General features: G+C 50.4%; 1 protein-coding gene across 5 annotated transcripts in view; it reads left to right on the top strand.

Moving 5' to 3' along the window:
• Window positions 1–12,793, top strand: part of dve (SATB1_N and homeodomain domain-containing protein dve) — a 38,682-nt gene extending 25,889 nt beyond the window's left edge. The window contains exons 4-9 of one of the 5 annotated variants that reach the window (XM_089590914.1): window positions 7,751–7,893; window positions 7,979–8,281; window positions 11,150–11,333; window positions 11,460–11,827; window positions 11,926–12,330; window positions 12,410–12,793. In XM_089590914.1, coding sequence (XP_089447040.1) covers window positions 7,751–7,893; window positions 7,979–8,281; window positions 11,150–11,333; window positions 11,460–11,827; window positions 11,926–12,330; window positions 12,410–12,586 — 1,580 coding nt within the window. In that variant the 3' untranslated portion in view covers window positions 12,587–12,793. Of the gene's footprint in view, window positions 1–7,750; window positions 7,894–7,978; window positions 8,282–11,149; window positions 11,828–11,925; window positions 12,331–12,409 lie in introns of all 5 variants that reach the window. The other 4 variants (XM_089590910.1, XM_089590901.1, XM_089590904.1 and 1 more) reach the window with 4 other exon arrangements.
• Window positions 12,794–14,348: the final 1,555 nt, after the last annotated feature.

Genomic DNA, 14,348 nt, shown 5'->3' with positions numbered 1-14,348 from the left:
AGAAGAAAAAAAAAAAAAAAAAAAAAATGATGTATAAGCAAAACACACTCGGGTGAATACATAATGTGTAATCCTCGGGGGTATGCGCCAGCAGCTATACCTATACGAGCAGTACAGGTCGGCTGGACGTCTTAAGGCTAATCTTGTTAGACGCAGAACAGCAGTATGTACAGTAGCTCCGTTATAGGCGAGCCTGACCCTTGGAAGAATATAGCCGATAGCGAGCGCGGATGCATACCTACGTCTAATCCCTTAACTCGCGCGCGCGCGGGCCGAGTTTTGCATAATAAAGAAATCGGATTTCGCTCGCGCGACTCCCCCTCCCCATTTTATTACGGATAGTTTGGCCAACTCCTGTGCGAACGGTTTTGGAAAACTAGGCGATAAATGACTATGTGGTATGGCAATTTTTTTTTTTTTTTTCGTTGGGTCGGAAAATTCAGAGCAACTTGAATCGGAAAACAAAACAGCAGTCAATGGCACTATAGCACCGTGGGGCTATATTTAACCAAAGAGATACAGCCGAGTCATCGCCGATGAGGGGGAGTCTTATCTTCTCCCCGTGGAGTAGGAGGCGCGCAGCCAGACGCTCTGCAGCCTAATATATACACTCGTCTCTCCGAGTACAGGGTAGATGTGCATGTATATACCTATACCACAGAGAGAGAGAGAGAGAGAGAGAAGCAGCTGTCACGAGGTGCTGTTTTAATGTCTTTTCCTCCAAGTTCGAGGCGATGCTCCGGACGCGGAGGCAGAAACAACGTCGCCGATGTATAGGGGGATAGTGTTATATCTGGAGAGTTCTCGAGTACGGGAATCATCGATCGTACATTGGCGATGGGGGAGGCGCGGAAGGGGAGATGAGCAGTTCATTGATTAGCACCGATATTATTTATGCCGCGTCGAATTGATTTTTCCACTTTGATGCTTCCACTTTACATTACTGCTATATTTTATATGTACACACGCGTTTCGAGTGACTCGCGAACGCTGAAAATTGTTATTTTGCGCGTAAGCGAATATATACTCGGGATTAAATTAATATTACGGATCAAAAAAATTAGCAACTCGAATTGTCTGTTGTTGCTGGTGGACGTACACTTTGCGCAAATGGTGAATTTCCGGTACGAGCACGGATTAACAATTATTTATGAATTTATCCCCTGTAATGACTCGACGTTTCGCAACGGACGCGAATCACTCGACTCGAATTTTCATCCCCTACTTTCGTACCGATCGCGTTTATTACAATGACATTCGACGGCTCGCGTACGTACCCGTAAATAGATTAGCTCGAGAGATTTTCGATGCATCGGCGAAAAGCCCCCTTTAAATTACCAAACGCAAATAATAAAATAATATTTTCAAAAATGACACAAGAGAGGCCAACCCCGTACGTATAGGTGCTGACGGAGGCGGAAAATGCGCAAAGGTGACCTCTTGGATTCCATACGTACATAATTCCCATCGACGTAAGACGGGGCTACCGACAATCGGACGCGGGGAGGGGCGAGCCGGTCGCGAGACTGTAAAATTCAGTCCTTCCTACAGAGTGCTACCCACTTTCAGGGCAAAGGAGGGGGTGGGGGGACGAGTAAGTGGTGGTTTCGGTTAGGAAGGAAGGGCAGCCCCGATGCGATTTCACGCTGGATTTGCCTAAGACCCCCGCTAAGGAGGTGCTTCCTTCGCCCCAAGGTCCGTCCGTTGTGGGCCACCGCGCTTATTCCCACCCTCCCGCCGCCACGGTCGTCTTACTTCGTAGCTGACTCGAGATTACTCTCGGTACACCCCAACCCCCCCGGGTAGCCCCGAGACGTTGCAAAATGGAAGAATGATTGCTACTCCGGCGCCGGATGGATGGACGGACGCCGCGTCCTATCTCTCCTCCTCTGGAGTTTCCAAATTTTCAAGCTCGACGTGCCCGAAAGTTCGCGGGTTATTAATTCACTGCGAAAATTTTGCTCGCCCCATTATCGCGTCGTGTCGGGTGGCTCCTTCGTGTACAATCGAAAGGGAAGGACGATCAACAATCCGAGGGATGTCACGGTCGTGGTGTACATACATTTCAAGGGAGAGCCGGGAAAAAGGACGTTGTGACGCGCACGTGTATATGTACATGAGCGGCTAAGCCAGAGACGCGGGGGCTGAGCGTCTCGGAGATAAACGAAAGCTATACGAGAGTATGGATATGACGTGGTAATCCCGTGAGGGTGGGGTGTATACACACACACACTCGCGGCCTCTGCGGGGCTAAGCCGCAAAGGTTTGCATATACACAGGCCCCTTCTCGTATACTCAAGGCCTGGGTGTAATCCAAGCTCTCGGGAGATGCGGAGCTGGGCTGAGAGCCCACGGAGAGGGTCATCTCGCGAATTTCGCGTGCGTTGTTCGGGCGATCGCTGATACGGTTTTTCCTCGTACCGCTCCCTCGGGACGGGGGATTTCTGACCGCGGTCGCTCGTACACTACTCGTTTGCAAGCTCGCGTTATTGTCCCATCTATAATGCATAGTATACGTACATTCGTCGACGTCCCCAGTTTTACTTGTACATAGTCGATGATTCGATAGTTAAAGGCTGCATTATCGTACAATATGATGAATCATTAATAATCATTTCCACGAAGCGTACACATTATAAACCGTATCGATGTACATGAGCACACCATGGGCGTGTAAAGGAGTTTGCGCTAACAATAACTCGTTACCGAAAATCCCAAATTAAGCTCCTTAGCCGAGAAATTTACAGGAGCGAGTTGCGCACCTCCGCGTGGGAGGTACCTTTCCTTGCTCGCGGGGGGAGGGGGTGCAGTTTGCCCAAGTAATTTTAATCTTGGCAAGAGAGACGTGACGCCTCTTAGCGACGATGCATGTCGGAGGCAACTCAACTTCACGCATCGGAAGAACGCGAGCACATTCGCGCGTCTTTTACGGCTAGTTGTACGTATACGTATACACCATCCCTTATTCTTCTCTTCTCCTCCTCCCTCCGCTCCTGTGCTCCCTTAAGCGTCTTATAATTGCGGGGACCAAGTTTTAACCCTTGCCTTCGGTTTCGACGCGAAGACGCCCGTGTTAACGGAGCTTATACCGCTCGCGACTGCGAGAAAATGACGAGACAAAGTTACGTCTGAGGCGTGGGGGGGAGCGCGGCGCGCGAAGCTTTTCGCCCGGGTCGTTTGTACTTGCTCGAGCGAGTCTCGTGTGCTCCCTCGTGTAAGCTGCTTCCTGGGGGGGGGAGGGTCCCCGAAAATCCGCGAGTGACTTTTTTCGCGTGGGATTTTGATTGGATGCGCGTAGGTGCGCACTTGCTCCGAGAATCGCTGAGTTTGATGAGACGCGCGTTTCGGGGAAATCGAGTCTTTGGAACTTGTTACGCGACTTACTCGGGGGCGGTGAATTGGCAATTATCGCTCTCTAATGGCTCAACTTGCGCTTTGTGGTGAAATTATTAGCCATCACGTACCTCACCAGCGAGGAGGAGAACTTTCATGCTCGACTCGTCTTTCCTTATTGATAAGACGAAACGACGGTAACTATGTACGACTTGTTCTTCGCACTCTCCGGTTGATTACCGTTTCATCGAGAAAAAACCAAGAGCTCCGGATGATTGATGGATGTCCACACCCCACGAGCTTTCGCACAATGAAAAAAAAAAAAAAAAAAAAAAAAAAAAGATACAGAGAAAGTTGCATACTGTAAATGTAAAACGCAAGTAAAGCTACATCACATCCACTGCGGCAGCTAACACACACGCAGAGGAGGGGGAGGAGGAGGAGGATTTGGAAGGTTTCGTCGCGTGGCCGGTGATCTCGTAAGCTCCCGAAGGTTATCTCATTACGTCTTATCTGAAGCTTCCGCGCTGCGCCATACACATTCCACCCCCTTCGCCTTAGAATCGCCGCAATGAGCCACTCGCTTGTAAATACCTACATACGACTCTGGCCTGCATCTACATACCGGCCATCCAGCCTCGAGCTTAAATCACACGCGAACTCGCCTGCACGGCTCTCGGGCCACACGCGAGGATCTCGTTTGCTTGCTTGCACTTATTCACGCACGCGGTAACACAACGTGTACGTGTGTGTACGTACACGCATCCGCGCAAAGTCCTATTGCCTCTGTCCATCCGTGTACGTCTTGGCTTATTCAGCTCTTTGTGGTCGGCGAAAGGGGATGATTCGATTAAGCGAGAGGAAAACGAGGGCCGCTCTATCGGCGATACACCACGTGGGATGCCATCTCTCGCCCCGGTACTAATGAGCGCCGAGGGGGAAGGTGGGGCACGTACCAACTGAAATTAATAAAGAAAGTTGAAAAAGATGGGGGTGCAGGGGGCGGGCCGGGGGAAATAGAAGACGAACGAGATACGAAAGGAGAGATAAAAATGGAGCTTCGAAAAGAGTTTCGCGGCGCTCATCCGCTCTGCCCCCCCCCCCCCTACCATTCGTTACTCGTTATCGTCGCGTCTCCGACATCCGCCGGATCAGCAGCCTCTCTCTGATACCGCGACGCACGCCTACGCGCCTTTTGTTCGGAGTTTAATTTCTGCGCCCCACGCGTGTGTGTATACTTACTCGGTGATGGTTTGTATTTGTTGCGCCACTGTTTTTTAACAATGCAAGTGTGTGTGTGTGTGTATGTAGCGGATAACGAAACGCGAAACGGCTTCGAGAAACGCGATTAGATTCCAAAAGACTGGCTCGAGTCTTTAGATTACGAGGGGCTAAGGCGCGCAACATGTACATGTGTATACATATATAGGTGCACAAAGACGAAGACGAAGACGAGGAGAGGAAACCTTAGGAGCCTCAATCCCTCGCCTACATTTCTCGTCCTTCTCTGCTCGTACACGTTGTCTCTCTTTCTCTCTTGGCAAACATACACAAGACTTGATAACTCGTGCGTGAACTTAGTCGTTGTAGCGCGACCCTCGGGATCACTGGAACGTGTACTCGTTACGGGTAAACGCGCCACTTTTGCATCCCGAACTGGGTTAAATGGATTCGACGAATGACCCAGGGAGTTTGATCTCTCGCTCTTCCGAGGCTTTTTCGCTCGTTGTTTCCCAACTGGGTGAATTTCCGTTTTACTCTTCTCCCCCATGTGCGAGTGGAAATTCGAGGTGTGTACATGTAATACCATCCCAGAGACGTAATGTACGACAATAAATAACAGCGCGGCAGAGGGAAAACGCCGGGATGGCTAATCAGACGAGAGGCAATCCAAATCAAACCCCGGCGAGTCAATCGCACATCCGCGAGAGCGAGAAAAAGGAAATAAGAGTAGACGCGGGGAGCAAAGTCGCCGCGAGGAGCTTATCTCTCTGTGTGAAACGGGGCAGTATATAGCACGACCGCGTCGATTGTGTATACCTTGCAGCGGTTGGCTGGTGAGGCTTCCGTCGCTCCTCGGCCAGAGGCGGCAGAGCGAACAGATAGCGACAAGCCCGAGATAGCTCTTTTCCTCTCGCCTCCCGTGATTTTCGTTTCGCGCGCATTAACCGTATATAACTATACGGTGCCGTTTATACGTATATATACGCGCCCGCCAGAAATGAGAAATGTCTTTCTCCGTCCGCGAGATTAGGGCGCTTCCTCCGCCGGGGACACTCTACTTTTCTCCTTGCCGAAGAAAAAGGGGGGTAAGAAAAACGATGATCGAAGTACTTCACCCTTCAACCCTGTGCTTTTCCGACTCTCTTAACAAAGTTGGCCCGGAAGGAGGGAAGGAGCTTATATATAAATATATACCATTGTGCCCCGCTCGACAACCTCTCACTTTTTCGATAATGAAGCCAGGCTGCCCTCCTGTTCGTCTACCTTCTCCCTCTCTCGGATCTAACCAGCTGTACAGGGCTTGTTTTTTTTTTTTTAAGCTTAAAAATTCCTCGTTTGGATGATATTCGTTAACTTTGTACTCCCTACGAATGATCGAAAGCCAGCCGCAAGCGTCTTACGCCCCCCTAGTTTCCCATTAAAATCTACCTGGGTGGATCACTTGCCCCCTCGAAACTCGGGCCAGCGCGTCTCCATTGACAGCTAATAACCAGCCGGAGAGTATTAGGCGCCTTCCCTCGGCGACCGAGACCAAGTATGCAGAAGAGTATATACGTATATAGCTCGACTTGCCCGTACATGTACGTGTATATATATATAAGTATACCTACTGACCGGTAAGGTGTTAAGTCCAGTCCAAGACGAGGGAGAGGAGGGGTCAAGCGGGCACGGCGAGGGCCAACAAAGGATTTAGTTGTGGCTCCGCGTTATTAGGTATTAATGCCTAAACTTCCGTCTAATACGAGCGAGCCTGGACCATCAGCGGCTAGTGTAATCCCAGAGACGTACATAGTTTTCATTAGAGGCCGATCTCTCCGCGGGCGTCTTTGTCCCGGCTTTGCCTCTGTCTCTGTATATGTACGTGCTGTTACTGCCTCTTCTTCTACTACCACTATTATTAGTATAATATGTGTATATATAGGTATACGTACGGTCAGCGGATGGTTTTGAGAGTCCGAGCCGAGCTTTTGCACCCCCTCCCTTGGTCCGGCCCGGCCAATTTAATCGCTGGACCTTGCCCCGTCCGCTCATATTTAGAGCTTCCTCTCTCTCTCTGTCTGTGCTTTTATCAATAATGTCGTTGCGCGCCCCAATACCCATCGGATTAAATTGGCCCACGTATTTTCCAATGGATCGGTGTTTCCTTACCTATCGGTTAAACGTTGTTTTTTTTGTCGTATCGTTTGCTGCTCCATTGACTCCAAATTCCCATATCGTAGAACTCCTCGTCCGAATTCGCAAGCGCATGGTAAACCTCTGTACCCGCGTTAAATCACACGACGGGGTTTTTCCCAAGACCAAAAAGGCGTATAGGCAACTGCGACTCGAGCGGTTGAGTCTGAATGTAGGCGTAGGTGCACGAGAATATCCGCGAGTGGGAAGATTCTATACTTTTTGAGATTCGGAGAACGACCTTTGACGTGTATACGATGAGTGCCTATACACGCGCGTATCGGATACATACCTACACACCTATTCGATTGTACGTATACGTGCACGGCAGGGTTTACCTTAATACCTATATATATATAACGTTGCCTCCCGCGTCTCCCTACAACCTCGCCCCTGACGTGATCGCGATGACGTTACGTACTTGTGCACGTATACATGTACTCATTCCGGCCTTCTCCAGCGTACAGTTTCGGCAGCTGATGTGTGGGAGAAGGATTGGGGGTGGAGGATAAGAGGAGTTTGGGCCCGGGATTACAGAGTGGCACGGTATACGGCCGAGGAGGAGCACAGAGAAGACTTAAGTCAGGGTTAAACGAGGATCGTCGCCATTGTGTCGCGAAAACGCCGAGGACCTATTGTCTCGCGGGGATAGACGAGTGGATCTGCATACGCTTAGCGCCCGGTGGTAGGAGGGAGGGGGGGGTGGTATACCTCGCTCCCTGTACATTCGAGAGCGCCCTTTTCTTTCTCTCATCCTCCCGAGGCTCCGTACGCGCGTGCACATCTCCTCTCTCATCCGCATTATGAGTTTCCGACGAGTTAGCGCGCGGATCTCAATCGGAGAGTGTTTTAGGATCCCTCGGGGGGGCACAAGGGACTAAGCGTCGTAGTAATGCTCCTTGTGGCTCGAAAGAGTTGATCTCTGTCTCACGTGGGTCCACCCAGCGACACGAATATCATCGCTTTTCGACGTATAATCACCAAAAAATATACACCGGGATTATCGTGTTTGGTCTTGCAGGTAAGAGTCTTCCGGTCCACTGCGTGGTCGAGGCCATCCACGGTATGGTCGAGGCGCGGCCGAGCGGCGGACGAGACAACTGGCGACGGCCCCTCGTCGAAATGGACACGTACGTCTTCATACCGGCCAACATGCCCTTTCAGGTGAATCTTTCAAAAAAAGAATACTTATATATTATCTCTCAAGTAGTATATATTTACTAAAACGGTGAATATCGTAACGTTGCAGGATCTGGTGGGCGAGGCACTGATGCGCCTGAGCTACTCGAACGAGCTGATCCTGAGCGCGCGGGGCAGCATCGTCATAAGGAACTGGAAACCGCTGCCCACGGACAAGGTGGCGGAAGGCCCTTTGCTCACGGTGGGCGACATTTTGGCGGAGCTGATCAACCTGGCGACCCTCAAGATACAGGTGTACAGATCGAGGCCACCGCCGCCCACGCCTGCCTCCGAGGTCAGGGACAAGCTGCTGAGGCTACTGTTGCTGCGCAGCCACGCCGTTCTCGTGGCTGCCGGCTGTCCACTCGACGAGGTATATATACATGCACCCCCCCTTTCTACTATTTTTTTTTATTTTTATTTTACTCGGTACCGGTGTGGAAAAGATAGTCGAGGTCAAGTGACGGGAACGAGGCAGGGGAGGAGTAAGCAAAAAGCTCAGGGGGGGGGGGCAGAGCGAGCTTTTACGGGAGGAGAGGACGACCGCTTGAAAATGTATAAAATGTAAATCCAGCCGTAGAGTGTGTTTGTCGTTGGTGCCTAATCTCATTAAGAAGTCCTCCGCTCCCATCCTTGCTCTGCTTGGCTCTCTTCCGCGTGTCTGACGGTGCGCCTTTCTTTTCCGGAGCTACGCACGGCGACTGCTGTGCCTAATCTTTGCCGGAAACGGAAACTCGGGCTCGTTCGCGGCTTCCTGATCCCCACCCCCTACCTCCAAGATGTACACTCTCGCTTTTGAATAAATACCTCGGTCTCGCGTGTATACTTTGTTGGGGAGTAATATTTCGGCCTATACAGAAGTATAAGCCTCTCCGCTAACGTGTGTCTTTTCTTTTTTTTTGCCAAGCAAAGTAGATCTTGGGTGCCGTGTGTGTTGGGGTTGTCAGGGTTGGTAATTAACAATAGAGCAGTAACGTTAGCACTTGAAAATTTTGGTTTCAAGTGCAAGAGAGATCAGTTTTGTGGAAACGATGCTACGCTGTACGTTTGTAAATATTGATATTGAAATCGAGAGATGTGGTTGGCTTTTTTTTTTCTTTTTTAATCGTTTACAAAACGCACGGGTGTACGAATCTTTTTCGGGGATTAGAGCGCGTGGAGTCGTAAAAAAATAAATCTTGACGCTCGCTTCTTGTGAAACTCTCGCGAGATAAGACGTTCGTATCCATCGGGTGGTGATTAAGTTTATACGAGTGGTGTATAAGTAACCACCCGCACGCCTCTAAATTACCAAAAGCTTCTCGATGCGTCCAAAGTAACCCGCGTATATATCATACTTTTTTCAAATAAAAATAAAGAGCAACAATACCTCGACTTTCTTCGAAACGCGAATCGAGAGAGACGCTTTTTTCTCTCTCTCTCTCTCTCGTCTTATTTACAAAGCCAGGCTAATTTACGGAAAAACCTGTGATCCGTTTTCAAATAAGCCTCTTATCAGACCCACACATCAGCAGAAATCACGAAAGACTTTGGCGCACACGCGCTCGCACGTATACGAGCAGTACACGCCCGCCGCGTTGAATCACATGATGCCAGTGATGCCCCGCGACGTACAGAGAGTCCCTCGGCTTCGCTGAACCTTAGAATCTTAAGAGCCCAAGAAAGAGAGAGAGAGAGAGAGAAAGCAGATGTAGAGCCAAGAAGGCGAACGAAACGTCTACACGTATCTATCCATCCATTGGGGGTAAAGGGGTGGAGGGCTGATGCGGTTGGAGAGAGAGAAGGCATCAGCGACGTGCATCAGCAGGAAGATCTCGTAGCCGAGTAGCACGTGATAGGATTACCCTTTACTCAACCGAATTCGCAGCCTTCATCAAAAGCTCCCCCCTCCCCCTCCCCCGACACACACCCTCACCCTTCGACGACGGCGACGCGGTATCGGCTGAAGTAAGGGGCTGGCTCCTACCCCCCTGCGAGCATTATCTAAGTGCACTACGCTCTCTCTCTCTCTCTCTTTGAAGATCTGCCGGTGTGTGTGTGTGTGTCGAAGTTTCATGCCTGCCCTGTTGGTCTATGATTACCAATTTTGCCCAAAACCTTTGGCTCCTACCCTTCTCTTTCTCGAATAGAGGCACTTTCGCATCTTACACTGCGTAGACTCTGCGGACTCGAGAACAGAGCAACCCCCACCCCCCTCGTATACCTCTTGGTTGGATCTTAAGTGGCCGCTAACATGGCGAGCGCGCCTCTATTTCGCTTAAGTTTATATATACGTGTACACGGATGCCGCGGCCCATGCATATGTAGATTCGAAAGAGGATGAGGTGCTTCTTGCCCGCTCCGAGCGTGTTTGCGACGAAACGAGGTGTTTGATCTAGAAGATTTACAACGACGGGTTATGATCGCGCAACGACTTCTCCGATTTAGAGTCTCGACCTTTTCGCGAAACTGAAAAAAGAAAAAAAAAAAAAAGGAAAAAAAAGGAAAAAAAAAAAACAGAATAAGCGGTCGGTGATTTTCCTACTTGGCTTCAAATCCGAGCAAAAGTTGCAACTCGCGCGAGCGAAAAAAGGAAAAAAAAATGAGAGCACACGCGCACATGTACGCACCGGTACGGACGATTGATTTACTGTAATAACACGCGAATCAGAGTAGGCGCACCCGTAAATCAGGCTCAATTAGCGCGCTCTCGCCGAGCAGATAAGCCGTCCCGATTGTACTGTCTTGCTCAACCGCAAAGCTCCACGCGCGCGCGCCTATCGCATTGTATTTCGGTGTATATTGTTTGCCAAATGATTTGTCGAGCATCGCGTCACGGGACCTCACGACGACCGAGTGATTAACAGGAGGAGGAGAGGCTCGTAAAAGACTCGCGCTACCGGCACGGGATTACCTCGTTAAACGCAGTCGCGACGTTTTTGCGCGCATCGCGCTTATTATCTCTTCCCCCCCTCGTCGCTCGTGTTTGTTCTTGTAAATCAGCGGCCGATAAGGTTTACCTACCTTTTTCTTCCCCCGCGAGCGAAACTTTTCCGTGATCCCGCCGTCCTTCTTTTTTTTTTTTTTTTCTTTGCGACTCGACGCATCCACGCATGTTACAGGCACCTCGTTCTTCTCCTCCGAGATCGAAATTACACGCATGGATAAAAAGGCCGCGACTATTTCGTTGGGATCTAGTTTTGGTCCCCCCTCAACCATTCGGATGAAAAGTAAATGCATGATTGGCTGTTTTTCCTTCCAGTCGACCCTGTCGTCGCTGTGCCGGGGCGGTAACGATCTTTCCGAGGAGACGCATCGTAACTTTGAGGTGTGGCTCCAGCAGCAGCACCTCGGCCTCGGGCTGAACCCCCTGCTACAGCCAAGCCCGAATCACCACCTGCACCACCGTGGCAGCCAGTCGCCCCAACCGTCGGAGGTCACCCCGGGCCCTGGAAGCGTCGTACCCCCGAGCCTCGGCCACCACCACCCCCACCACCCCCATCACCCCCATCATCATCAACAGCAGCAGCAGCATCAACCGCAACAGTTGCAGCAGGTGAACACCGGGGTAGTGGCAGGTGGGGCGCACCAGCAGCATCCCGCTGGTCTGTTGGCGTTTTCTCACAAGTCGCGCATGCGCACCTCCTTCGATCCGGAGCTCGAGCTGCCGCGACTTCAACGCTGGTTCGGCGAGAACCAGCACCCCACCCGCCAACAGATCCAGCACTACGTGGCCGAGCTGAACGCCCTCGAGTCCCGCCGCGACCGCAAGCCCCTACACGTGAACAACGTCGTCTACTGGTTCAAGAACGCGAGGGCTGCCCAGAAGAGGGCCGAGAACCGGGGGCTCAACGGCTACAGTCCGCCCGGCCTCAGCCCCAGGAACGCGAGCAACGTCAGCGAGGAGTGCACCGACGAGGAAGAGGATCCCAAACACCACGTGAGCCTTTTTTTCTCTTCAACCCTCCTTTGCTGTGTTGGAGATCTCTAATTGTCAATTCTACCTCTCCCCCCTCCCCCAATGGTATCGTCGCAAAGTCGGCGTCCCCGTCGCCTCTACCACCGGCCAGTCCATCGGAAGGTCCGCTGTCCTTGACGACGCGCCCGGAGGACCAGCAGCAGCAGCAGCAGCAGAGCCAAGTGCCCTCGTCGACGTCGTTGTCGGTGAAGCAGGAGGATATGTCGAGGGCCACGTCGTCGGGGTCCGAGGACGACGAGGCCAGTCCGACTGGGCCCATACCGAGTTTCTCCCTCGTGCCCAGTCCGATGTTCAGCCACAGCGTCATGTACATGTCGCACTACCTGTCGCCCCGCGGGCCAGCCGGCTGTCCCACCAGCCTACTCGACGAGAGGCGGAAGAGGAACCGGACCTTCATCGACCCCGTCACCGAGGTGCCGAGGCTCGAGTCGTGGTTCACCCACAACACCCACCCCAGTCACGCGGTGAGCTTTTTTTTTTTCTCCTTTTTTGCCACCTGCGCTCCCAATACTATATCGATGCTTGGTTGTTGTTGGTTCACAGCTTATTCTCAAGTACACGGAGGAGCTCAACCGGATGGCCTACCGGCAAAAGTTTCCACGCCTCGAGCCCAAGAACGTGCAGTTTTGGTTCAAAAATCGCCGGGCCAAGTGCAAGCGCCTCAAAATGGCGCTATTCGACGGGGAGCTGCCCAAGCCCCATCCTTACCACGCCGAATAGACGACACATACCCTCACACACACGATCGCGCACTCTCGGGTCAATAAACGATTATACACGTAAATAAATAAATGAATAAATAATTAGTCAAAGGGCTTGGAGCGGCGCAGCGTCCGATCGATTGGTCGTTGCGTTTTTTTTTTTTTTCTCTCGATCGATGGTCGGAGGGGCCGTCACATAGGAAGATGATGAATACTCAACTGCATACACACACACACACGCATGGACACGTACACTCAGTGGAACTCTGATCTGTTCCGGACCCTATTTCAGAACTATGGCGTAAAGTACTGTTCAATAATAGGGTCCGGGACAGAACAAAGTTCCACCGAGAACACACAATCCTCGTCGCTGTAATTACACGATTCGTTATGTACGAGTAAAATGTAATAATTGTCACAATATGAATGTAAATAACAATATACATATGCATATATACATAAATAATACGCCTACATACATAAACATTACTATTATTATTATTATTATTATTATTATTATTATTATTATTATTGATATCATTAATTATATTATAAGCGATAGTTATTAATTATTATAATGATGATGATCTCGAATAAAGTGTAAACCGTGCTTACTTCGTTCACTCGATTGTCTCTTTTTTATTTCGCACAACCTCCATCTATACGATGTATCGCATGGCATATCCAACCGATCCCCCTATCGATACGCCCGTCATCCTCTCCAAAGCGGTAGAGTGTACGCTACAGCATCCCCATTCACGAGGAGCAGTCAAGAAGTTGGCGGCCACGGTGTACGGGAATCTCCTTGAAAAATAAGCCTCGCAATTCAGTGTGTGCTATATTGTGTATATTCGTAGCGCGCACCGGAGATAACGTCAGCCCCCAGACAACGTATATATATATACACACGCAATGTATACATATGCACACGCGCTACCGTACAGTTTAGAACACTAACGGCAATCTTGACTCGGGCAGATAAGACTAGACGTAGCCCCACACGCGCGTGTATACATAATATGGGCATCTGCGACACAACAGACGAAGCTAGAAAATAGCTGTCAGCGTTTCAACCCTAACTCGACAACGGCCGATCTATTCTTGCACGCGCTGGCTATCAAAAGCCCGATGATGTGTATGGGCATATACAATCTGACATCTCCCTTTTCGCGAGTGTGTGTCACTAGAGCCGGAATTTCGTTTCATCAATATATATATATACCATTGTTTGGCGCGTCTTTTGTTTCAACGTGGCAATACGCATAAACGACGCGACAAATATTTCCCGGGTAAAAATAAAAACGAATGTTAATACAGCGGTTGACTGAGAAGAAGATTAGCGGGTAGGGGGATAATAGAGCGTACATAATAACGATCGCGTTCGAGATAAATAAAAACACATATATATCGCGTGTACGTACCGGGAGGTTGTTTATATGTATATGAGTACACGGGGATATATGCGCAAGGGAGGGATTTCCAATTTGGTGCAAAGACGAAAAAGCGATGAGAGCAAGAAGAAGGGTAAGAGAGGACCATATACCGCTGTTGGGCTGGATTTAACGAGGATAGGCGGATTTGTCCAATTAAAACGTCTTACAAGGATCGGCAAAACATCCTGCCTTTCTCCGGCTCTCCGACTTTGCTCCAACTTTGCCTCGACTCCGAATACCGGCTCGGTCCCTCCTTATCCCTCCGCTCGGCGACTTCATACCTCGTGTACAAACAGACACACAATACACCTGCTCTGGGAGCTGATGCTTTTCACCCTCTCTGGTCCT

This window comes from Copidosoma floridanum, unplaced genomic scaffold (genome assembly GCF_036245765.1).
Source record: "Copidosoma floridanum isolate Cflo_tuat_1 unplaced genomic scaffold, Cflo_Japanese_pri ptg000001l, whole genome shotgun sequence".
In the NCBI taxonomy this organism is placed as follows: Eukaryota; Metazoa; Arthropoda; class Insecta; order Hymenoptera; family Encyrtidae; genus Copidosoma; species Copidosoma floridanum.
This window is presented reverse-complemented; position numbering and strand designations above follow the sequence as displayed.